The 27,373-nt window shown below is 37.9% G+C and overlaps 1 protein-coding gene across 3 annotated transcripts in view; it reads left to right on the top strand.

Moving 5' to 3' along the window:
* Positions 1 to 27,373, top strand: part of Senp6 (SUMO specific peptidase 6) — a 90,762-nt gene that overhangs the window by 31,025 nt on the left and 32,364 nt on the right. For 2 of the 3 annotated variants that reach the window (XM_031345486.1, XM_031345488.1), the window contains 6 exons: positions 732 to 752; positions 5,704 to 5,774; positions 13,420 to 13,562; positions 16,057 to 16,444; positions 18,410 to 18,636; positions 24,860 to 25,021. In XM_031345486.1, coding sequence (XP_031201346.1) covers positions 732 to 752; positions 5,704 to 5,774; positions 13,420 to 13,562; positions 16,057 to 16,444; positions 18,410 to 18,636; positions 24,860 to 25,021 — 1,012 coding nt within the window. The remainder of the gene's footprint in view (positions 1 to 731; positions 753 to 5,703; positions 5,775 to 13,419; positions 13,563 to 16,056; positions 16,445 to 18,409; positions 18,637 to 24,859; positions 25,022 to 27,373) is intronic. The other variant, XM_031345487.1, reaches the window with a different exon arrangement.

Here is a 27,373-nt window from a genome sequence, read left to right on the forward strand (position 1 = left end):
TGGATTGTGTTGTTAGCTTATTTGTGTGCTCCCAGGAGAGGAATGAGATACCATAGTTTCAGGACTTTGGTATTTATGTTTTACTTACAGTTTTGAACATCTAAGCCTTTCTATGATGAGGAATAATAGTTTCAGAATGGGAGTTTTATTCTAAACTCAAGACTATAGTGTAATTCTTGGGTGTCTGATGGTTTCTGGAGTTTCCAAGAGTTGTGGAGAAATGTACACTGGCTTCATAAAATTTGTGCTAAGAATATGATTATAAGCCTAGGCTTTGTCTTGTATACTAAATAACGTACAATATTTATCCTAAGACTGTTGTGTGAAACAAGTTTTAGCCTTAAAAACTTTGTGTCTTATATGATAAATTTAAAATCATTGGAATTTTTTATAACTTCCAGGAAAGTCATTATTTCTTGAAAATTAATGTCAATTGACTGCCATAAAATAATCTGTTATTAAATGTTTTATAAGTAAAACCCCTTTGAGAATTTTCATGGTTTTGTGCATCCATGTTTTCCTGTTAAATATATGACTACTTAAATTATTTTATATTGACCACAATTGGAAAAAAAAAAGCAATGGTTAACATATGCTGCATGCAAACTATTGTTAAAACAAATTGCTCATATTAACAATTTTACCTTGTTAACTGCAATAATTACAACTGCAATGACGTGTGAACAATGAAGTCTCCTCTCTTACATTTTTTTTCTTTTTCATGTTTTAAGCAATCAGGACCGAAAAGAAAGGTAAGCTTAATGAAATTAGAACATGGATGTAGCAGTAAAATATCAGCTTATTTGGTTTGAATATTACCCTGAATTGGAGCTCCTCATAAAGCTTACTATTTAGTGACAGGAAACCGATTAGTAGTACATTGCAATATTTTGGTATGTGGGTGATGTTTCAATATAATTCTCAGTGCATATATTATTGCATGGATGGATATATATTATATTATACTATATTATATTATATTATGTTTATACTGATGTCTGACTAGTGTTCTTTAAAAATAAAATTTCAAAAATCTTTGTGCCAGGAAGACACGTGTAAACTAAGACATGAGGATTAGGAGATTGAGGACAGTGTGAGCTAAATATAAATAGCAAGACCTGCCTATATCCTGGAACTATGTAGACCAGGCTAGGTTTGCAATATAATTTAGCATGCTCTGTAAAACGGGCTGGGGGGCAACTTTTTCTTACAGAATAATTCTAAGTGAAGAATGTAAATATTGCTGTCCTTTGAGTGTGGACTGAATTTGTTGCCAAGAAAATATAGTGGGGCGGGAGGCGGGGGAGCAGGGAATGGTAGCTTTAGAATAGGGAACAGGTAGGCTGGTGAGCTGGCTCAGCGGGTAAGAGCACTGACTGCTCTTCCAAAGGTCCTGAGTTCAAATCCCAGCAACCACATGGTGGCTCACAACCACCTGTAATGAGATCTGATGCACTCTTCTGGTGCCTCTGAAGTCAGCTACAGTGTACTTATGTATAATAATAAATAAATCTTTAGGCAACAGATAAAGGTTACTTTAGACAGGAGGCCAAGGTTGGCCAGTTGTGGTTTACAACCTGTAATCTCAGTACTCAAGAGGGAGGGAGGCTGAGGCAGTAGGATCCAAGTTGTACAAGCTCAGTCTGGGCTGTGAGAAACTTAAAAAGGCAAAGATAGCCATTGCTGCACAGAGAAGCCCTGGAGACATCCAGGGGAAGGAAAAGGGGAGAAAGAGCTGGGATGGACAGATGTGCACTCCTTAACCCAGCACTCAGTAGCTATGGCCAGCCTGGAAACCACAACTTAGAGGGAAGGCGATTATGGGTGGGGATTCAATTTTTTTTTTCTTTATTTTTTTTTTTTTATCAAATAAAAGATTATTCTTGTGGGCAAAAGAGGGACCACAAGGATGCAGGTGCTTGCCAATAAGCTTGACAAACTGAGTTTGATCTTTGGGATGCATATGGAAACATTTTTATATTAAGCTTGGAATATTTTTATGCCTGTATTTTAGTATAACTTAAGAGCAGTTTATTTTTCTTATTTGTGTTGAAAAGCATGCAGGAAGATTTGGAAACAGTAGCTATGAAGTCCAGAATACAAGAAAATATATATTGTAGCACATTTTAGCATTGTGAGTATTATATGATAATCATGTATTCATTCTTATTAGCAATGCATGGTAGAACAGTGTCCAATTGCAAAGAGCATAGTTCACTATGCAGTACATACATTTTATTTTTCAGAGCGCTTATAACTTAAATGGTTGTGGAGTTTTGTTAATGATATTCAGCATTTCAAAATATTTACTGTCTGTTGTCCATAATTTAAAAAATGGGAGACAGAATTACAGTAGCAGTATTATCATATTTGCTTCCAGCTTTCTTATTGTATATAATTTTTTTGTATGAAACATGTATATTTTAAGCTTAATATAGTATAGTTAATATGCTTTTTAAGGTTGGTTTTCATGCTGGCCTTAACCTCACTAGGAAACTGCCGTTGACTTTGAATTCCTGAACCTTCTGCCTTCCTACCTGCTGGGGTTACCTGCATGTGCCACCATGCTGAGCTAGATGCTCCATTATCTTTTCTTCTTTCCCAACCTCCTCTTCCTAACACAAACCTATCTACCTCCTCTCTTCTCCCCCCTCCTCCCTTTCCCCCTTCCTCCCTTCCCTCCTCCTCTTCTACTCCTCCCACCCTCACTGACATGCACAACCCACTGCATTTAATTAGAGTTGCTTGCATGAGCATAGGTGAGGGGTTTTTTTTTTTACTTAAGCAAGGACAGATCACCACTAGCTACTACACTAAGAAATATTACTCGCCCTTCCCGCAGTAATCATTAACAGCCTATGGCTCCTCAAGGAGAGAGGGGTCTCCATGAGTCCTTTCCATTCCATGATGGAATGTTGATGGCCTCACGCTTCTGCAGGTCTCACACTTCTGCAGATCTCAAGTAGGTAAACTCCACTACTGTGAGTTCATGAGTGCAAACTGCCCTCTTATGCACAGAAAATAACATTGCACACCACTACTCCCCATTCTCCAGCTCTTACATTCTTCTACCACTTTCCCCAGTGTTTCCTGAGCTTGTGTATGTGAGACAGTATGTGTGTAGCGTGTGTGCAGATGTCATGTTTAGAGCAGAGCACTCAAAAGTCACTTATTCTTAATGCTTTGGCGAGTCTCTGTAGTAACTGTCATCTGTTGCAAATAGAAACTTCTCTGAACAAAGCTGAGGGCAGCACTGTCCTGTGGGTATATAGTGTGTATAAACATATTGAGAAGGCAGGCTGATTCTATGTTTATGTGGCAAACCATCAGCAGTAGGTTACCTACCAGGACCTGTGACCTTACCAGTGAAGGACTTTTGACCAGGTCTTCTATAGTACCAGGCATGAGTGTCGTGTGTCATCGTCCCCCCCCCGCCCCCCTCGCCCCCCCCGTGCAGAGGACCTCAGATCTAACCAGCAAAGAGTTGAGTACAGCAACTTCATGGTGTGCTCTGCATGACAGACTGGCATTTTAGCTCATAGGGTTCATAACAAGGGTCAGTGATAATTTTCCTTCCTAGTTATTCCTTATCTGTACTATGAAAGCTAGCTAGCAGGGCTGTTAGCCCTTCCTTTTCTTCATATATCACAGACTGGCTTAGAAGTCTATGTAGCTGAAATGACCCTGACCTTTTTTTATGATTTATGAATATTAGTAATTGTGTGTATGTGTATTTTCCTTTGGTATGGGCACATGAGCACAGGTATCTTTGGAGGTTGGAAGCATTGATACTTCCAATTCTTCCTGTAGCTGGAGGTGAGTGTATACATGCGTGTGTGTGTGTGTGTGTGTGTGTGCACGTGTAAGAGAAGTTAAGATTTCATTTAACTGCTGAGCCATCTCTAGTCCTAACCTTGATTTTCAGCTTCAGGTGCTCCTGTCTCTCTCTACTTCTTGAGTGCTACCTACCTACCTACCTATCTACCTGCCTACACACACACACACACACACACACACACACACACACACACACACACACACACACACACACAAAAACAATATACAGTGCAGGAATCAACTCAGGACTTAGTGCAGACTAGGCAAACTAGCATTCACCGAGCTAAATCTCCAACTTTTTCTTTTCTTCATAGTGCCATTGCTACCACTTCATGAAAGGCAAGTCCTTTTCCTATCCTTACAATTTATGTCATCACAGATTTTTAAATCTTGGCAGAGTAGAAATTGTTCACATATTCCTGATACTGCTCTAGTCATTGTTGCTGACACAGTTTGCTGCGATTCAATTGTCATTTTATAATTGTGAGGCTATGGACCAGCTAATCAATTTTATTGTCCCTTTTTCATCTATAAAAATGTTGATAATATATGGCTTGAATGTTATCAAGAGAATATGGAGCTAATAGGAAACTTTTGAACATTAGGATATGGCACATAGTATTCATTGTTTGCTGATTGCTCTTAAAAATACATTACTGTCTCCTTTTAGTAATATTTTCTTTGTCATTCATATTTTGAGTGCTTTGAGTATTATGTAGAAATATTAAATCCTTGAAAGTATTCATTTGTGATTTATATGATCAAATGAATTACATTGCTCCTTACTGAATAGAAATTACTGAACACTAGTGTGACCATTTATGAATTACTAGTATAGTTCCTTTAATTTCCTGCTGCTACAAAGAGTATTTGAATATACTTACCAGGCTTGGAAAGTCTCTGTTATAACTTCTGAGCTACTGCTTCTTTTTCTTTCTCTGGTGATTTTCTCTCAATACTAGAAGCAACATGCTTGCTTTTCCTCAAAATTAGTATACTTAGATCTACAAAAGTATACTATTTAGGACAGTTACTTACTCAAGGTAGGTTTATTATATGTTCTATGTTGAACCAAGTGCAGTTGCTTATGATTGTACTTCAGCATGAAGGCAGGATTGCATGTTTGAAGGTAGACTGCTATATAATGAGACCCCTTCTAAAATAATGATAACTAACTATATACTGTTTGACAGAAACAATATGTGTGTGTGCGTGTGTGTGTGTTTAGACAAGTGTATTTCTGGTTGTAATGTCCCATGACAAGATAAGAGCTAGATATCACTTGTTCTATGATTGATGGATTTGTTTGATACATTTTTGTACTGATATTAGCATTGTCTTCAAGACTAGTTTTTTTAATATTCATTTTTTGTTCAATATTTATTTTATTAATTGATTACTTTTTAAATAACAAAATTGGTTGGTATTCTGTTGGATAATTTGTTCAAACTGACAATGTTTTTAATGTGACTGTCAAAAACTGGTTAAAAGGCAGTTTCAAGAGAAAAGGTCTAAATTTTGCATTTGAGGAATAAATACATAGCTTCCAAGGTTTAAAAAAAAACAAAACTGGCTAACAGTAGTATCTGGACTACCAGCTACTTGAGGCTAAGACAGGAAGGTCACTTGTATCAGGCAATTTGAGACCATAAATGAGGCACTTTTCTAAAACAAAACAAAACAAAAAATTAAAGACTTCCTTGAAAAAAACCAATAATTTGAATTTATTTTATACCATCAATTTTTAACATGACAAGCTATGGTTTCTCTGAATAAATGTATTAAAAGTGGTCCTTTGACTTTTTTTTGTCATTTTGAAATTTTCATTTTCTTTTTAAATGAAATCATGTAAATTTCCTCTTGTAGGAAAGAGTACCCACCTCATGTCCACAAAGCTGAAAACAGCCCTCTAATGTTAAGTCATGGCCAAGGTGGAGGTGAGTATAGTAAAGCTGTGAAGGGTTTTGACTTCCTGCATGAGAAGTATAAGGAGAGAGAATATAGATACTAGCTTTACAGTATTCTGGGCCTACTAGAAATCATGGTGAAGACTATTACTTTCATATTTTTTTTAAATTTTAAACTGTGGTCTTATATTGTCAGGATGGTTGTACAATTAGGTGAGTATAACTTAAAATCTTTGGATTATATTATGTTTTTGTTAAAGATTCAAGTATTAAAGATTAGCTATAGCTTTAAATGTTTTATATTTAATAGTATCAGTTTTATATTAATGCACAAATAACATATATCAAATGTATTTCACCAACAAATTGATTTTCCTTATATAAAATAGTCATTTTATTTATTTTAATGGGTATATGGAGTTGCATGCAACGGCATATGTGTGGTGATCAGAAGATAGCTTTTTTTGGCGTGGGGGGGGGGGGTTCTTCCGTCCTTCCTTCACCTTGTTGAGGCAGTCCACTTTGTTGTTTCTGTCACACTGTACTCCCAACATAGCTGGCCCATGAGCATCCAGGCCACCCCGCCTTAGGAATGCTAGGATTACAGATGCACACTCTCCTCAGCTTTTCTTTTATATGCATCCTGGCGTATAACTCCGAGTGATTGAGTTGGCAGGGCAAGTGCTTTTACTCTCTGAGCCATCCTGCCAGCTCAGCATTATTTCTGTTTATTGTTCTGAATTCAAGGTTTCTCTATTTCAGGCTGTCTTTTAACTAGAATCTTTTTCCCTCTAGGGTGGAAGGAATCTAAAGGTGTGTGTTTCTGAGCCCAATCAAGAATGGATTGTTTATTAGGTTTATTTTTGTTAATTTTAACTTTGCGTGTTCATGTGTCTGTGTGAGGTGTATGCATTTATACCGCTGCCCATAGAGGCAGGAAGCTTCATATCCTCCTAGGTAGTTATGTCCTACTTCTTGTGGAAGATTCCTCTAAATTTAGATTTTATACTTCTGTTTTATACAGAAGAGCAAGTGATTCCATAGAAGCACTGACTTTACTTGCCCAGGCTTAACCCAGGTCAAACTACAAAGTTACTTTGATCTTCAAAGAAGAATCTACAATACTATTCTCATTTGACAAATGAGTTTCAGAGAAGCAAAGTGACTAGACCCACTAGTAATTTTAGATGCCATTTAGCCAGTCTATTAGAACACATACAATTTATTCAACAATATTCATTAATATCCAACTATTTATTCAGCCAGGCATTGTAGCACCCGCCTTACATGCCAGCATCTGGAGGCAGAGGTAGGTGAATCTCATTGAGTTTGGGGCCAGTCTGAGCCACCTAGTAAGTTAAGGCCATCCAAGGCTATACAGTAAGACCCTGTCTTGAAACCGCCCTCAGTTTCATGAACTGGGTTCGCTCAGGAGAAGGACCAAAGGACCTGAAATAGAGGGTTCCAAATGCAAGAGAAAGCACAAAGCCAAGTTGCGTCCCAATCAAGGCTTCCACTTTACTTAGAATATCCAGAATATATATAGGTACATGAAAAATTGAAACCGAATCTCTAGGTTACATGATATTTGCATAACATAAACAATGCAGAAAAGGTCAGGTGCCAAAGTCCCCAGCAGCTTGGATGTCTTCAGGCAGTAGGCATGTCATATCTCAGTGTGAACTTCCAGGCAGAAGTCTGCAGAGAGCTCTTGTCTTAGCTCCCCAGGTGGTAGCCTCCAAGCAGAGACTGCCAGAGTCCATGGCTGAGCTGAAGGGGAGGTAACTTTGTCTCAAGCAAACAAACAGGTAAACAAAACACACCCAATAAGAAGGAATGAGGAATGCTCTGAGTTTCTGTTTTTTACTTTGAAATAACTATAGAGTATAATAATTAAAGTTGCAAAAGGAACAAAATGGTTCCTATTTATTCTTCATTCTTGCTATACCTTTTAAATCAGCACTTGTCAAAATGAAGATTTAGTATAAGGTGTTTGCTTATTTGTTTATTTGGGTTTTGTTGTTTGCTTTTTGACACAGAATTTCATTACATAGTCTAGGCCAGCATAGAACTCTATATAGCTCAAGTTAGCTCAACTAGTGATCTTCTGCCTTAGCCTTATGAATGATGGGATTATTGGCACATGCCACCACAGGTCTGTCTCATTATTATAAGATTATTTGCTAATAAGCTGTTGACCTTGTTCACAAGTTTTTCATTGATACCTTTTCCACATTGCAATTAGTTGCTTATTTTTTAGGTTCCTAGATTTTTTTTTAAAAGATTTATTTATTTATTATATGTAAGAACACTGTAGCTGTCTTCAGACACTTTAGAAGAGGGCATCAGATCTCATTACGGATGGTTGTGAGCCACCCTGTGGTTGCTGGGATTTGAACTCAGGACCTTCGGAAGAGCAGTCAGTGCTCTTAACCACTGAGCCATCTCTCCAGCCTCTAGATAATTTTGATGAGTAAAAAATTATTTTGTGGGTTGCTTTTGTAACACCCCTTGGTTTGTGTTTGGCGATTTATACACTGAGGCTGCATGTCTGCTGGTTTCTGACAGCATTTACAGAAATGATGCACCTTTTCCAGTGCATTATATCAGGAATTACATGGTTTTGATGTGTTTGGTACAGGTAATGTTAGTCACAATCCCTTTGTTATAGTTGGAGTAGTTGCTCCAGCCGTCATCCCTGTAAAATTAGCTTTTCCTTTGGGACTCAGTAAAGTTCTTTGATATTCTGAGGTACTGCAGAATTCCTGTCTCACCTTAACTTTTCACTCTGTGATTTAGCATTCATTGGTGGGTGTTGACACCCTCATATGGCTCAGCCTCAAACTGCCCATGTTCAATTCTGTTTATTCCCCTGGATTGCTGGAATAGAGTTGCACCATCATCCATAGCTTCATTAGTGGGTCCTAATGAATCTGTTCCTCATTCATACAACAGTTGTTGGTTTTTGTCTAATAGCAATCTTCTGTTTTTATTTTGCATTATGAGTGGTACTTACAAATTGCAGGAAAATATTTGCATATTTAAATTATAAGCATTTTTGGGAGAGGTGTTTAAGAGTCTCATATCCTAGAGAGACTTATTTTCTGTAGTGGTGGGTATCAGACCCAGAGCTTTGTTTGTGCCGAGTAAGCACTCTGCCAACTGAAGTACTTCAGCCCAACCTGTACACATTTTGAGAGGAATATAAAAGTTATATATATGGAGATGGTGCCTCTTTTCTTTAATTATATTAGAGGTAATGGAGCCCTCCATTTGCAGCCATGTTTGGGTTGGGCAGGTAGATCGATGCCTGGTTATAGGATACTAGCATATTGGATAGAATGCTGGATGAAAATCACATTTAATTTCAGTATTTCCTTTGGAGACTGTATGCCATGTTTCTATCATAGTTCCTGGAATGTTTTGCCTTTTAAAAGAAATCACAGTGGTACTAACAAGGTGAGGGCAGTGGATAAAAATACTTGAGTACTTATGTTAGACAACCTGAATTTGATCTCTCACACATTCATTTATTGGGGTGTGTGTGTGTATGTGTGTGTGTGTGTGTGTGTCACCCAAGTGTCACATCCCATGTTTAAAATCCAGAAGATCATCTACTTTGTGGGCTCAGAGGATTGAACTTCTGAGTACACTCTCATGAACTAAGTTAATGCTCATAAACTACTAAGTCTAAATGCTGCACGCACTTGTCTACCCCAGTAGGTCTACAGTATCAGGTTTAAAACCTGATCATAGACAAGAGGCATTATGACTCCAAAGGGAGTTTGTCTCCTGGGGATTTCAGTCAGTTGTGGGCATCTCCTAACTCAAATGTGTTCCAGATTGACCTCTGCTAAGTCTGTGGAGAGATCTGTGTGCTTTCTTTATTCAGGCATAAAGGTGCCCTAAGAAATATTTCGTTATAGCTAACACTAAGATTGAATATTATTTCCTGGCGTTCACAGTGTTTCAATAATTCTATAGATTTCCTAGCTGGAATTAGCTGGGAATTTTTACTAAGAAGCAGTCTTACCCGACAGGGTGTCTCAAGAGTTAGAGACAGCAGTTAGGCACTTTTAATCAGAGCAGTCTCACACAGAAAGAAAAACTATTTTACTGCCAGTGAGAAGTAGAAGTTGTCAGGCTCCCATCACTAATTATTTATGTTACAGCCAAGGAATGCTAGAATATGACCTTCAGCTACTTGCCTCAGACAGACCCTGAGAGTTTATCTTGGGGCTGCCAGGACAACCTAGCCCAAGAAGAAAGATACCACTGCTCCTCCGCCTTGCACCTGGCTGTTTGATTTTACTGACCTTGATGTAGCCATCTCCTGCCTATGTGACTTCTGTAGTTTGCCCTGTTTTCTGCATACTATATAAGCCTGATTTCTATTTTGAACAAATTACATTCAGTTTCAGCACTCCCTTGTGTCTGTTTCTGTTTGTCATTTCTTCACCAACGCCTTGTTTTCCTGACTAAGACCCTGTTCTCCACACGGGTTGAGAGAGGCCTAGACTGGCCAACCCATGACATCTAAATACTTTAGCTTTTGTCAATACACATTGGATTTGTTGTTATTTGTTTAGTTTGGTAATGTTTTAATTTTTCCAAGCATGTAGAAAAGCATCTATTATAATATGTTAAAGCCACTCATACCCCTCTGCTTTTCATTTTTTTTTCCTTAAGCCTCCTTTTCATTTTGTAACTGTTTCTAATATTTCTCCAAAAGTTTAGAACTAGTTGGCATTATATGCTACTTTTGAATAGATGTATTTTAATTACATATTTCATACAATTATGTCTTAGGATTACAATTACAGCCAGCTGATAAATCACCTCTTAATTCACATGTACAAAAAAAGTATCCTCTCATATTCAATCAGTCTACTTTATTACCTAAATATTTAATATCACCTTCCTGTCTGTGTGCAGTGAACCTCCATAACTTTGGAATTTGTACCCACAGATTTCACCACAATGATCAATTATATTTGAAAAAGGAAAGTTGTGTCTGTCAAAATTGCATCTGTCTTGAACAATTACCTTCTTTTTGTTTGTTTTAATTTACTAAATGGCACTGTAAAATAGCTACTTACATAGCCTTTATAATATATTGGGTAACATAAGCAATCTAGAAGTGATTTAAAATATAGACAGATGTGTATGCAATAAAAGTTTAAGTACTATATTTCTTACAGGTGATGGGTATTTGCAAATTCTAGTAGTCAAGAATCTTGTAATTAGGCCCTTCTCATATACAAAGTAGAAGACAGTATGCTCAGTTTAAAATATTATGCATACTGTTATATTTACTTGTATTTTAAATAGTATTTGTATGTAAGAAGCATTTGGCAGAAAATTTGAGTGGAATAATGCACATTTCCATTTTTAAAGTCTAGTGAAAATTTGTTTATGAGGAAAGGATTTTTCCTTTATGTGCATAATTGAGTTTAGTTTTAAAAAAAAAAAAATCTGAGTAGGCCTGGTGTCATAAGTCTTTAATCCCAGTACTTGGGAAGCAGAAGCAGATAGATTTCTGTGAGTTCAAGGCTAGCCTGGTCTATTTAGTGAGTTCCGGGTCAACCAAGGCTACGTAGTGAAACCTTGTCCCAAAGTAAATTAAAATAAATTGGAAGCAGCATGTTGATTAAAGGGACCGAGGGCTTTCTTTATAGTAAGCACACTTTGTGTTAGCTAGTCTGGTATGTTTACTCCTAGCCTTTCAAGTACTCAGAACCCATATCCTGTTTAAGGTCGTGGTTTTAGATTATTTTGCTATAAATTAATTTTACAAGTAAGTTGTTATATTCCAGATACCTGTGTTTATGTACTGTCTGACTTTAAAAATGTTCTCTATATTCTTTTGTACAAAAAGTGGAATAGTATAGCTCTTAGTGATCATTTGTTTAGAGATTGCAAAGTAAAGTATCCTTAAGTCTTTTATGTCTTTTTGGCTGTAAGCTGACTTCAGGTTCTGAGTTTATTATCCCTGTTATAAAGTGTAAGTCATTTTCAAGAAACTTAGAAAATCATCCCTTCCTCTAAATCCCTCTGCCTCTGCTTCTCTGCCTCTCTTCTGCCTCTACCACCCAAGTACTGGGATTAAAGGCCTGTACCACATACCTCACTAATTTCACACTTAAATACATCATACAGTTCTGTCTTGGTGCAGTTCAGTAGTGTGATAAATACTTGTCCAGTTTTGTCTTTTATAGTTTTAGGGTATTCAGAAAATATATGACTAAAACCTGATTTCCACAGTATATTGGCAACAATAGAAAGTACAAACAAGTATTTTATTATTAAATGAGTGCTAATAAACGTATAGGTTGGTTGCCATGGAAACTGGATCGCTTAATTGACCATTCAGTTGGGTAGACTTTGCTTGTACAGAGTATATGGAAGAGAATAAAAGAAAATACTCTGGAAAAAATGAACCTCTGTGCAAAGAAATACAAAATCAATACTGGCATGTCCAGGGTCCACATAAGGTTTTGCAGTCAGAAGAGAAAATGAAGTTGGATACAGTGGTATGTGGCTGAACTAGCATTTGGGATACAGCAGCAGGAGGCCTACACTTTTGAGGCCAGCCTGGACTACATGAGTTCATACCAACACAGTTAACATAGCTGGACTTCATCTCAAAAAATAGGAAAAAAGAGTATAAAATATTCAAGTAGAACTATTTAGCAAAGTTGGGAGTAGGTCACTAGAACAGTTATGTTAAACCATAATAAAGACAAATCTCTTATATTTCTAGGGGACATATCTGTACAACTACTACCACACACAAAAGTAATCCACACAAGTAATCTAAGAGTTCGTTTAGGGGCTGGCGAGATGGCTCAGCAGGTAAGAGCGCTGACTGCTCTTCCAAAGGTCCTGAGTTCAAATCCCAGCAACCACATGGTGGCTCACAACCACCTGTAGTGAGATCTGACGCCCTCTTCTGGTACGTCTGAAGACAGCTACAGTGAATTACATAGGAGTGAGCAGGGCTGGAGCGAGCGGGACCGAGCTCAATTCCCAGCAGCCACAAGATGGCTCACAGCCATCTGTACAGCTACAGTGTACTCATACACATAAAATAAATAAATAAATCTTTAAAAAAAAAAAAGAGTTAGTTTAGTTTTACTTTTTTCTAAACCTTTGTAGCAAGTGTTTGAATTCCTATATTTTCTTATTACTCATCTAAGAACAGAACTAAGTTGGAGGGAAAGAGGCATGTGTGTGGTTTAGTACAGTGCTTCTGTTGCTTTACTGCTCAACTAAATCAAATGTTGCCATACTAATGAAGTAGTAGAAAGCCTGCTGAGAAGGGAAAACCAGGTAAGAGTGGCTTTTACATCCGCCATCTTAAAGGTCTTGTTTTTTGGTTTTTGGTTTTTTTTACATGTATTGTGTTTATGAACATGCATGTGTGCATGTACATGTACCCAAGTGAACAACTTTCAGGAGTTCTGTCGTGTGGATCCAGAGAATCAAATTGTATTGGTGGCAAGCACTCCTGCGTACTAGCCTTCTGGTTCTTCTTTATCATACATATCATACACTATCCCATTTTAACTAAAAATTAAAATTTGAAAACATGGACTTTAATTCTTCTGTAGCAAAGAACATGAGGAATTTATTAAATTTAAATTCAGTGTGTTTTACCTCCCACTTCCTTTAGATCATATAATGAAGAAAACTGAAGAGTCGGAGTCATATGTAGAGCCTGAAATTAAGAGGAAAGTACAGCAGAAACGGCACTGTACTACTTACCAGCTTTCTCCTCTGCCCCCTGCCTCAAAGAAGTGTTTGACCCATTTAGAGGTAGGTGGGAATGTTGCTCTTACTAACCACTTAGTATTTTTATTACTATTTTAACATTCATTTTGTGACTATATATGCATGAGAGTGTGCTCGAGTGGTAGGTGGAGGTATGTGACCAGCCTCTGGATCCTCAGGGTCAGACTCGGGCCTCAGGTTTGTAGGCTTCCCTGCCCGACCATCTTCCCAGCCGTTCATACTGTCTTTACTGCTCATTACATTCTAGAGGACCCAAAGAAACCTAGAAAAGACATTTAAGTAAATGTTTCTAGCTTAAATAGACCATTTTCTACTTGTCCAAGTTTTTATATATACATATGCACATATATGTATATATAAAGAATTTATCAATGCATCCCTATAACAAAATTCAGATAATTGTACTCAACCAAAAATTAAAGCAAGAAAAGTTTTTTTTTAAATATGTGGTTTTATTTGGTTGGTTTTTGTTTTGAGAGACAGGGTCTTATTCAATACCACCTGACCTGAAACTCACCAACCCAACGTCCAGTTCATTATAGCCTTCTAGCCATAGCTCTCAAATTGTTGCTTACGGGCCTGAGGTGTCATACGTAGCTACTAATTTTTTTTAAATTAGCATGGGAGAGAGATAGCCCAGTTAGTACAGGCAGTCACTCTCCAGAATAGTCTGAGGACCTGAACCAATGTAGAGCCAAGTGTGATAGTCCATATGTTTAATACCAGTGCTCCTAGGGTGAGATAGTCCATATGTGTAGTACCAGTGCTCTTAGGGTGAGATAGTCCATATGTGTAATACCAGTGTTCCTAGGGTGAGATAGTCCATATGTGTAATACCAGTGCTCCTAGGGTGAGATGGGGGACAGAGACAGGAGGATCTAGTATCAAAAACACACTTTGTCTCAAAGTAGAAGAAAGCAAGGACTAAAACTCAAGTTTGTCTCTGACCTGTTTCTATTCATTTCTCTTTTCTTACCTGTCTCTTTCCTCTCTCTTTTCACATCTCCCCCCTCTTCTCCTTCTCCCCAATTTGTCCCCCAACTCCTCTCTCCCTCTCCTTCTTCCTGTTCCTTTCTTCCATTCATACTAAGTTACACACAAAGAAAAAAGATAGTTTTTTTGTTTATGTTTTTAATTTAAAAAATTCTACTTGGGGTGTAGAGAGATGGCCCAGTGGTCAAGAGTACACACTACTCTTCCAGAGGGCCTGAGATCAGTTCCGAGTACCCAAATTAGGCTCCTCACAAGCACCTGTAATTGGAGAGGAAAGTCTGGTGTATCCTTCTGGGCTCTACAGGAACCTACACTGACACATGCACAATAAACCTTACGAGAAATATTGATTTTTAAACTTACTTTCTGTCCCACAAAACCGAGTCCTTTTTCCCCCCTCCTTTCTTTGAACCTTTGACTTTGGTTTGACACACTGGGCAGGTCCTGATCACTGAATGCCCTCATTCAGATTTAGTGTGAATGCTGTTAGTAGATCATATGTTGTATTTATTTGCCACAACTCTATTCCATCTGGAATAATTCCAGCGATTTCCTTTTTTGTTTGTTTCAAGATAGCCCTGGCTGCCATGGGACTCCCTGTGTAGACCAGTCTGGCCTTGAACTCACAGAGGCCCACCTGCTTCTGCCTCTTAAGTGCTGGGATTAAAGGTGTATCCCATTACTTCCAGCAATTCCAGTAATTTCTTTCCTTTTTTCTCCTTTAATTATATATATATAATGTATATATATACACACGCACATATATATATACATATATATGTGTATATATATTTTAAAGATTTATATATTTTATATATGTGAGTTACACTGTTGCTGTCTTCAGACACATCAGAACATCAGAAGAGGGCATCAGATCCCATTACAGATGGTTGTGAGTTACCATGTTGTTGCTGGGAATTGAACTCAGGATCTCTGGAAAAGCTCTTAACTGCTGTGCTATTTCTCCAGCCCCTAATTTTATATTTTTTAAAAAAGGAAATTGTTTTTTTTCTGTGGGTGTTGAGATGTGAATTCTGGGCCTGATAGTAAGGTATCAAGTGCTGTCTCGGCCCAGCTTTAGTTATCTGTGTCAGCTAGAGTCTTTACCTTTCATGTATTCTGATGTTCAGATGTTCGTACTATTGTTAGTGACTGTCCCTTCAAACTGTCCCTGTGGTTTTTGATACATCACCATCATTCTTCCAGGGCTTCATTACTTGGTGTAACAAGGTAGTCTACATTAACTGGGTTTTTTTGTTTTTTGGGTTTTTTGGGGGGTGGGGGTGGGTTGTGGTTTTCTGAGACAGGGTTTCTCTGGGTAGCCCTGGCTTTCCTGCTATTCACTCTGTAGACCATACTGGTCTTGAACTCACAGAGATCACCTGTCTCTGCCTCCTGAGTGCTGAGATTAAAGGTGTGTGCCACCACTGCTGGGCATTTTGAGACTTTTAAAAGAAACTTTTTTTTTGATGCTAATGTAAAAATACTAATGTCTTTTCTTTCTTTTGTTCTTTTGGAACCTAAGGTTTCTGAGCAGCGTGAATGTTGCCCAAAATGTGGAAAAGAAAAAGAAAATCAGACCAAATGCCAAAGTTGTGGTATTGTTTTTCATAATGATTTGCAAAGAAATTGCCGACAAGCCGTAACTTTGAATGAACCTACTGGACCATTGCTAAGAACATCAATTCATCAGAACTCTGGAGGACAGAAATCACAAAACACAGGATTAACAGCTAGAAAATTTTATGGGAACAGTGTGGACAAGATTCCAATTGATATTTTGGTCACTTGTGATGCTAGCAGACATAATTACATACAGACAAATGGGAAAGTCATTTTACCTGGAGGAAAAATACCTAAACTCACAAACCCAAAAGAGCGAAAGGCAAGCATGTCAGATTTAAACGATCCAAGTAAGTATCCTCAAACTGAAAAGCCTTGGGTTCCAGCGGCTTCCTGCCTTTGTTCCTGAGCAGTACTGTAGTAGATTAGCCATGTTCTTCAGTGATACTTAATAGCCAATATTTTTGTTGCACAGTTTTTAATAGGAGTATATTTGAGAAGCACACTTTTAAGAGATGTCTTCTTGTGGCACATGTGCATCATTTGGGGATTAAATGATTAGAACATGTCTGTTTAGTTATGAAAGTAATAACTGACTTTGTTCCCGTTCTGCTCATGTTAAAATAATAAATGAGAAAAACAGTAGCTTGGCCCTAGTCTTTGCTCAAGTACTAGTTATTTCTTATTTTGGTATATATCTCCTATCCAGGCTTTGTTCTTGGTGAGTAGGCTAGCCTGGCTGGCCAGGGAGTCCCAGGGATTACTCTGTCTCTTCCTTCCCTAGGCTACAGTTGGAAACTACCACACCCAACTTTTTATGTGGGTCTGGGGTCAGACTCAGGCCTGGCTACATGCAAGGGTTTGCCAACCAAGCTGTCTTCCCAGACCCTTTGGTAGTAATTTGAGGAGATTTTATAATGAATGATTATAGTTCAATACAATATTTGAGACATAGAAAGGAATCAGTGAAAATTCGTGGGCAATTCAAACTATGTTAAAGAAAGTGCACACGTGATTTAAAAGTTAATATGTAACAATCCTTGTAACAGGATTTTATATATCCTACTTTCTTTGCAACAATTCTGTGAAATAGATATCATTGTAGTCTCTGATTTCATTGAGGAGAGAAATTGAATCAAATAACCAGCTTTGAAAATAATAGGCCAATATTTGTTGTGAAACTAGATAACAAAATGAAAGAGATAAGTGGATATTACTGGAGTGATGGCCCTCCAGGGCAAGTACGTTACTCCATATTAAGTGAGTATGTATGTGTGGGGTACTAAAAAGAAAACTGCCCCTGTACATTCATGCATTCTGCCTTCTTTACCCACATCCCCCTTAAGGTTACTCACAGAAGGAATTCACAGGCAGCTGCATCACCAGAATGTCGAGCTATTTACTCTTAAACTGGAGCACTTTAAAGACTATATGTTAACCCAGGGTATTTTTAATGTTGTTTTTTGTTATTATTGTTTTTTGTTGTTGCTTTTCTATATGAAGCATAGTTTTAGTTTCTAGAATATAAAAGCAAGCAAGACATTGTCCCATCTCTTACAGTTGCAAATAACCTTTTACATCAAGGAGTGTTACAACATTGAAATCAATGAATAACAGACTGTCTCTGTGCTTGCATTAGTTTAGATTGTCCACCAAGAAGTGACTTTTAAGCCAATACTTTATGACAAAACACGAAAAGTATTGAAGGTAGAATAGATGACAGAAATTCTTTTTAGTGTTCATGGAGTGAGGAATTGTGATTTTACTCAGTGCATTGTGGGCTGCTCCAGGATTATGATACAGGGAGTGATTTGATAGGTGTGGTGACTTTATTGTGTTTTATTTTTTCTTTGGCAGTACTGGGTATTTGAGCCCTGGGCCTCATACAGAGCAGTAGGCAAGTGCTGCTGAGCTGTATCCCCAACTCTGGTAGTGGTGACTAGAGAAGCTCCAAGGCTAAAGAGTTGATTTCATATTTGTCTAATATTTTTGAAAAGAGTATGTATCATATGCTTTTTAAAATCTTATTCTTTTTATGAGATACAGTGGATTAAATCTTTTTTTTTGATGGAGTCATTTTTCGCTTTCCAACTTTACATGGATTTCAGTGGTCTAACTCAGGCCACTGGACTTGTGCAGCAAGCAATTTTACATGCTGAGCCATCTCATGAGCTCCTCTTTGATTTGCTTTTATTAATCTCATGTGAAGAAGATCTAAATTTGGAATATTTCCCAGTTAATATTTTAACTGGCAAAAATGAAATATAAATGTAAAAGTTTTTAGTGTAAATTTTGACTTTTCTGTATGATTTTAGTCATTTTGTCCAGTGATGATGACGACGATGACAGGACTAAGAGAAGAGAGAGCACATCCCCGCAGCCTGCCGACTCAGCCTGCTCCTCTCCAGCACCATCTACGGGAAAAGTTGAAGCTGCACTAAATGCTAATATGTGCAGAGCAGAACAGGAACCTAGAAGCAGTCCAGCAGAGTCCGAGTTAAATACCATTGTCTTACCAAGAAAAGCAAGAATGAAGGACCAGGTACTTTCAGATCAAGGGCTTTCCTTTAGGGTAGTACCTCTATTTTGGAAAAGTAATTTGTTAGTGACAGCAGGAGAAGATGCATGCTCAAATACTGTTACAAGGTTGTTCTAGAAGACCATTAAACTATATACAAAAATAAAATACAATTTAACCAGAGGCTTGAGTATAAGGATACAATAGGGAAAAAGCCAGTATTATTCTTAACAAAATGTTAGTACAGGATTTCTTATCTAAGCTTTCTGTGACCAGAAATGTTTTAAATTTCAGGTTTGTTTGTTTGTTTTGTTTGTTTTTTTTTTTTTTAAGTATTTGCATATATACAGTTGGGTATTTGGACCAGGAACTAAGTCTAAAAGGAAATTACTTATATTTGTCACATACAGTATATGGATACTCTTGAGGTATGTTTTTTGTTGTTCTTTTTTTGTTTTTGTTTTTTAGAGATTTGTTTATTTTATATGAGTACAACATTGCTCTCTTCAGACACACCAGAAGAGGGCAGTGAATCACATTACAAATGGTTGTGAGCCACCATGTGGTTTCTGGGAATTGAACTCAGGGCCTCTGGAAGAGCAGTCAGTGCTCTTAACTGCTGAGCCATTTCTCTAGCTCTTGAGTTAAGTTTTGTACAGCTTTTTTGGTTTACTTGCATTTTCTTTCTTTTTGTAAAATTTCTTTTTTATATTTATTCATGTATATATGTGTGCAAACATGCACGTGAGTACAGGTACCAGCAGAGGTCACAGGCCTCCTTTGGAGTCGGAATTGCAGGAATTTGTGAGCCCCCTGATCTGGGTGCTGAGAACTGAACTCAGGCCCTCTGGAAGAGCAGAGCGTGCCCTAACCAAGGAGCTGTCTCTTCCGGACCTCCTTGGCATCTTTGCACATGTGTGTGTGCATGTGAGTATATATTTCTTAGAAAGCCTAGCAGGCTAGAAGTTATTTTAATTTCAGTGTATGTCACCATAGTATATAGTTATATCTTACCATATTTTATAATTTGCTTAAAAATTTTGGGACATTCAGATGAAAAAAATATAATGTAAATAAAAAGATTCAGAAAGAGAATTTTATAATACAAATGACATACAATATTGTAATAGATTAAATGTTATCAATGGTGAGCAAATAGGGCTGGCTCTACAAGTAAAGGTGCCCGCTGACAAGCCTAATCTCATTTCAATGTCTAGGACGTACCTGATGGAAGGGAAACTAACTCACTCCCACATATTGTCCTGTGAGCTCTGTGTGCATTGTTGTTCTCACACACACACACACACACACACACACACACACACACACATACACACACACACACACGCACACATACACACACACACACACACACATACACATACACACACACATACACATACACACATACACACACGCGCGCGCGCACACACACGCACACACACACACACACATGCACACACACACACATATACACACACACATACACACACACACGCACGCACACACACACACATGCACACACACACATATACACACACACATACACACACACACACATGCACACACACACACATATACACACACACATACACACACACATACACACACATATACACACACATACACACACACACACACACACACACACACACATACACACACACCACTAAATAAATGTTTTGAAACAGTAAACAGCTAAAACTGAGGATAAAAAGAAAAGAATAAAGGACCAGATGTATCTAACCTTTTGATATTGTAAGGTGTCAGGTACTATAAAGTGATGGTCATTGTAAGATAAACCACAGAGTTCATGCTGGACAGATGAAGTGTTGTTTTAAATCTCACAGTGTTTTAAGTAAGCTTATGTATGTCTTCAAAGCTGTTATTGGCAACATTTGGCCATCAGAGCATAATTTTTAATATATATCATTTGACCTCATAGAATACTTGACAAAGGAATTCTTCCCTCTTTCCCAAGGTGGAAAGGGATGGCTGAACCAATGTCACCAATTGAAGATAAAAATGAGTTAAATCAATACATAGTACTCTTTACAGAGAATAATAAGATACAGGAATATATGAATTATAAAGTAGACATGTTTTACAAAATGAACATTTTTTTTTTAAAACAGAGAAAACAGGTTTCCTAAGGAAAAGAGAAAAAAATCTGGACCTTAAAACTGAGAAATAACAAAGATTATTTTTAAAAATGGATTACTGTTCATATAATCTTAAATTTTTTAAAGATTTATTTATTTATTTATTTATTTATTTATTTTGTGTGTATGAGTACACTGTAGCTGTACAGATGGCCGTGAGCCATCATGTGGCTGCTGGGAATTGAACTCAGGCCTGCGGCCCAACTCACTCCAGCCCCGCTCTCTCTGGCATAATTCACTGTAGCTATCTTCAGATGCACCAGAAGAGGGCATCAGATCTCATTACAGATGGTTGTGTGTCACCCACCATGTGGTTGCTGGGATCCGAACTTCTTCAGAAGAGCAATCAGTGCTCTTACCTGCTGAGCCATCTCGCCAGCCCCTATATAATCGTATTTTAAAATGGATTACAATTTATATAATTGTAGTGCCTTTTCAAGCGTGGCAACACAAGTAGAATAAGTTGCAGAAATGTAGGTACATTTTTCTAAAAAGAAATTTAAGCCAGGGTATGAAACATGAACGGGATTTGATAGATTAATGAGGAAAAATAGCATTAGTTGATACTGTAGTTCATTTTTTATGTGTTCGTGCCTCTGTAAAGTCAGGAAGAAATGAAAGGAGTGTAGAAAGTCAGGTGTGGATTCTAGCACGGAAAGGGAGGGACACGTGCATCCCTTGGCTTATTAGCCAGCCATCCTCACCCAATCCAAGAGCCCCAAGGTCTCAGTGAGACCACTGGCATATGCTGTCATACAGGTGCTTGCACATTGGTGCTCAGACAAGCATATGAGCATTGAAAACGAATCAAGTTCAGGAAAGGTGGTAATCAGTTAGTGAATATGAAACGAATTGCTCCTTGTTAACTATACTGATTTCCAAAATGTTTTTTAACTGTGGTAGTGCTCCAGTGGTGTTTGCAAAGCTGGAATATTAAGGTTGTGAATTGGTATAACTTCACTGGAGGACAGTTGGAGCAGTATTTGCACACAGGAACCAGACTCTACTTCAGAAATGTTTATTGGAGATAATTTATTATGTGGATGGACTAATGAAGAGTTGAGTTAAATGAATTGGACTTTCATGGGATAGGATTAGTGAGGGTTTTGGTGGGACAGTGACCAGAAGGCTTCTGTTTCCCCTTTCTGCAATGCTCGGTAGTGGCTGTGGATCCTCTTAAGGGTCCACTGGGGGAACACTTAAGTTATCTTTGAATTAGTGAGCAGAATAGCTCTCATGAAAAACAACTGTAAAGCTTAAAAACCAAGCCAAACCAAGCACGTCTAAGATGTTTTTAAGTCTTTGTGTTCTATTAATAATTTGAGAAAATAGTCATGAAGAACAGTTTCTTAACCTGAAAAAGCAATATATAAATCCATAGCTATATGGTGTGGTGTGTGTTTTCTTAGAGGAATCTAGAGGTAACAGGTCTCTGTTTCCAGCCCTGACTGCCCTCACATGCTCAATCTGGCTTTAAGTTGTCAGTTGCACTTCTGCCTTAGCCTCCCCAGTACTGAGGTTACAGAAGTGGCAGAAGCCTGGTTCAGGCTCATCCATTAAGGTGATTGTCTCTAGTTCCATCCGTGATGCTGCCAACGACAGGGTTCCCTGCTTTCCATAGCTGAGAAGAGTGTCTGCGTCTGTGTACTGTGTTTCTGTTTCTTCCATCAGTTGGTGTGCACTTTAAGTTGTTTGTCTTATACCTATTATGGATAGTACTGTAATGAACACGGGCATGCAGACATCTCTGGAAGCTTTTTTCATATACTTTGGATAGTAGCAGTTATATTGTCCTATCTTAGTTTTTGGAAAAATCTCCACTGTGGTTTTGATGTGCAGTTCCCTTATAATTAGTGGTGCTAATCATGTTTTTCCTATACCTGATAATTTGTATTTCTTCTTTTGAGAACTGTCTATTTAAGTCTAATGCCCCTGTTTCTGTTTCTTGATTTATTCATTTATTTTTGACATAAAATCTCATTTAGCCTAGGCTGGCCTTAAACTCCTTGTGTGTAGCAGCATTGGCAGGGCCACTTTATGTATGTGAACACCAGGGGCCGAGCAGCCACAAAAAGCATGTCCTGCAGGAGGACCTACTTGAGGACTGCCTGAGAGACCAAGGATAGCTGGTGCAGACAGTGCCAGACAAGCAGGAACTGCTGCTTAGAAGAGATGCTTTCTTGGGACCAATGGGACTGCTAGGCTTTTTGCTCTGCTTCCACCCTCTGCAGGTGGAAGGTATTGAAGGAACTTGCCCAGAGTCTGTATTGACTTTGGGCCACCTCACCGCCAACCCTCCAAGGGCAGGTAGGGTCAGGCACTGAACAGTCCAAGGCACAGATAACATCTATGTAGCTAAAAATGTTCTTCCTGCCCCCACTTCCCCAGTCCTGAGATTGTAGGCTTGAACTTCAGTGCCAGCTTAATTAACTGGATCGTATCTGTGTTCTTCATTGAGTTCCTTATGTATTCTAGATATCAACCTTTGTTGGATATAGCGTTGACAATTTTTTCCTCATATCTTTTAGGATTTGTGTGTGTGTGCTTTCAGTGTCTTGTGTGAAAAGTCCATTGCTATTCTGTCATTTGGAAGTCTCTCCTTTGTATTTGTTTGCACGTTTTATAGAATTTAGATTGTGTATTAATGCGTTTAATCTATTTAGAGATAATTTTTACATATAGTCAGAAATCAGTCTTTTCAGTATTTATTTAAATTTTGGTTTTTTTTTGTTTTTTTTTTTTTTCAAGACAGGGTTTCTCTGTGTAGCCCTGGCTGTCCTGGAACTCACTCTGTAGACCAGACTGGCCTCGAACTCAGAAATCCACCTGCCTTTGCCTCCCAAGTGCTGGGATTAAAGGTGTGCACCACCACTGCCCAGCTAGAGTCTTTTTTTGTTGTTGTTAAAATATTTTTTAAAAATGTTCGGGCGGTGGTGGCGCACGCCTTTAATCCCAGCACTTGGGAAGCAGAGGCAGACGGATCTCTGAGTTCGAGGCCAGCCTGGTCTACAGAGTGTTCCAGGACAGCCAGGGCTACATAGAGAAACCCTGTATTGAAAAAAGAAAAAAGAAAAGAAAAAGAACAGCTCCACTGGTGAAAGCTAAAATGCAGACTCCAGAGGACCAGAGTTCCATTTCCAGCACCCACAGTAATCAAAACACCTTTCCAGTAAGCAGGAGAGGGTGGGATAGTGAGCAGGGGGAGCTGGGAGGGAACAGGGGGTTGTTTTTGTTTTTTTCTTTTCTTTTCTTTTCTTTTCTTTTCTTTTCTTTTCTTTTTCTTTTACTCGGAGGAGAACCTGGGAAAGGAGATATTGTATGATATGTAAATAAAGAAAACATCTTAAAAAAGGGGGGGGGGGTTAAAAAAAAAACTCCAAACCTCTCAAGCTATGCTGTTCTTCTCTCCATTAGTGTACGTGCATGTACATACTCATTGGTTTTTGCCTGTAGAAGTGTGAATTTTTTTATTCTATTGCATGGGTCTGTGTTCTATCAGTTGGCCTCTTGGTCTGTATTTATTGTGCTACTGTTTTGATTACTCTGGCTTTGGAGTATATTTTGTAGTTAGATGATAGTTTTGTTGATTTTTTCTTAGACAAGGTTTCTCTGTGTATCCCTGGCTGTCCTGGAACTCTCTAGACTAGCCTAGCCTTGAACCCCTTAGATCCTCCTGTCTCTGCCTTCTGAGTGATGAGAGAGTAAAGGTGAGTGCTGCCACTGCCTGGCCTAGAGGCATTCTTAGCCCTCAGTGCTTTTCATTTTAGCAAACAGAAGCTTAAGGAAGTTACTAATTTTTGCAAAATATCAACTGTTGGTTGGTATTTTGGCTGTGATTTGAACATAGCCAGTGTGTTTTGTGAGTTTTATTTCTGACCTTCAATTCCAAGTCATAACTTGAGAATTTACTTTATATAAAAGCCATAATTTCTATTTTCTCTTACTCTAAGGTCGAACAGTCAGTCCATGTAGTGACATTTCTCATATTGGATTTTTTTTTTTTTTTTGCATGTATGTTTAGTTTCCAGGCTTGTTACAGTTCCTTACTATGTGAAATTTTGTTTGTTTGTTTGTTTTCTTTTCAGCTTGGTAATTCCATCAGCACACCTCTAAAACGTCGTAAAGTAAACACTCATGGAACTCTTCCCGCTATGCCTTCGAGCTGCCAAAACTTTGGAAGTGTCATTTTAAACTGCCGAAGTATACGCGTTGGAACACTCTTCCGACTGTTGGTAGAGCCTGTCATTGTAAGTATGTTCTTAAACTGTTGCTGTAGTAGTGCAAGAAACAGATGCCACTGACTTGGTTAATCAGTGTATTTAAAGTTTGCTCAATTAAATTACTGAAGTTAATATTTAAAATTACAGATTGCTTTAAGAGTATATAAATAGTAACACATTAAAGATTGGTGGATATGTATATAGAACAAATTCAAAGTGGTATTAGATTTACTGTAGGGATTGCATGCAACTCTTATCCTTACAGTTAGGTTCTGTCATTTGGTATTTTACTCTACAGTTTGAATACCCCTTGTCCAAAAGTTAGAAGTTATCTGAAGTCTGAAACTTTAGTACTGACAGTAACCTACACTGTATTGCTGGCTATGGTGATCTCTACTCTGAGCCAGGTACTGACAGTAACCTACACTGTATTGCTGGCTATGGTGATCTCTACTCTGAGCCAGGTACTGACAGGAACTTACACTATATTGCTGGCTATGGTGATCTCTACTCTGAGCCAGGTATGCTGGTGCACACTACAAGCTATTTTGGAGTCGGATGGCATCAGGGTCACCAGGAAGTTGGATATGGTGGCATCAGGGTCACCAGGAAGTTGGAGGTGGTGGCATGGTTACATGCAAGCAAACAAAACCAGCCAACTTGGATAGTAAATGAGAGGTGCATTCCTCAGCCTCAAAAAAAAAAAAGAAAAAGAAAAAGAAAAAGAAAAAAAGTTGAGTTTTAGGGGTGGAGCTCAGTGATAGACCTCATGCTTAGTGTGCTCAGAACCTTGTATCCAGTCCTCAGTGTTGGTTGGGAGAAGGGAGTAAAGTTTTAGATTTTGGAGGATTTAAATTTTTTTATTTTTAGATCAGGGATTTTTTTTTTTCATTGTAATAAGGCTGTATTTCAATGACCCTTACATCACCAAAGGATTTTACCTCCATTGTAGCTAAGCTGAGAGTAGATAGTTCTGCTGCACCAAGAAATGAATTGTAGGCTTGATTTTTGGATACAGACTTCCTGCTATGGTCAAAGCTATTTGTCTTGAGTGAGTGACTTCATTCTCAGCCTACAGAGAACAGGTTACATTCATTTAAGAAATGGTGAAGGTATTAAGATGGTCTATCCATAAAGTCATTTACCAACTGTTTCAATGAACAATGGTTCTGCTTGGAGGGTGGCACATATATTAAGTGAGGGTAAGAATTTGGTTCATTAGCTGTGATAGTTTGGAAAAGCATTCATCTCAGAGAAAGAATAACTTATAAAGTCCTCTTCTTCAAATTGATACAAGAGTTACAAATGTCAAGCAAAGCATTCAGTCTCACTTTGTTGTTCTCTTACAAGCCACCTCCCTAGCTAATTGTCTATGTTTCTTTTAGATATATAAATACTTTTGAAATATATAAGCTGTTCTGAAAACCATAGTATAGTGTAAAAACATGAAATAAACAATACTACTAATAGAGAGGCTGAGATAGGAGAAGCAAGATTTTAAGACCCTTATGTTGTACACAGCAAGACACTGTCACAAACAAGCTGATAGTGTATATAGATTGTACAATGTTGGGCCTATTTCTCCAATTACCAAATTAGAGAGATCATTGGATAACAATCAACAAATTTCCAGTTCCTCATATTATTGGATTTCAATCGATTAGAATATGTTGGTAATATTAATTTTCAAATTAATATATTAAGAAAAAATAATTGTCACTTCCTGTTGTTTTTGTTGTAAGAGGTAGAATTAGGTTTGTGTGGATTTGCTGAAAGATTACCTTCTTGCTTCTCCTAGGGTGTAGTTTTGCTCCTTATGTTGATGCTTTCCATCTATTATCCTTTGTTGGCCTGGATTTGTGGAAAGATATTGTGTAAATTTTGTTTTGTCATGGAATATCTTGTTTTCTCCATCTATGGTAATTGAGAGTTTTGCTGGGTATAGTAGTCTGGGCTGGCATTTGTGTTCTTGTAGGGTCTGTATGACATCTGCCCAGGATCTTCTAGTTTTCATAGTCTCTGGTGAGAATTCTGCCGTAATTCTGTTAGGCCTGCCTTTATATGTTACTTGCCTTTTTTCCCTTACTGTTTTTAAAATTCTTTCCTTGTTTAGTACATTTGGTGTTTTGATTATTATGTGACAGGAGGAATTTCTTTTCTGGTCCAGTCTATTTGGAGTTCTGTAGGCTTATTGTATGTTCATTGGCATCTCTTTCTTTAGGTTAGGGAAGTTTTCTTCTATAATTTTGTTGAAGATATTTACTGGCCCATTACATTGGGAGTCTTCACTCTCTTCTATATCTATTATCGGTAGGTTTGATCTTCTCAGTGCGTCCTGGATTTCCTGGATGTTTTGGGTTAGGAGCTTTTTGCTTTTTG

Source organism: Mastomys coucha, unplaced genomic scaffold, assembly GCF_008632895.1.
Source record: "Mastomys coucha isolate ucsf_1 unplaced genomic scaffold, UCSF_Mcou_1 pScaffold23, whole genome shotgun sequence".
Classification (NCBI taxonomy): Eukaryota; Metazoa; Chordata; class Mammalia; order Rodentia; family Muridae; genus Mastomys; species Mastomys coucha.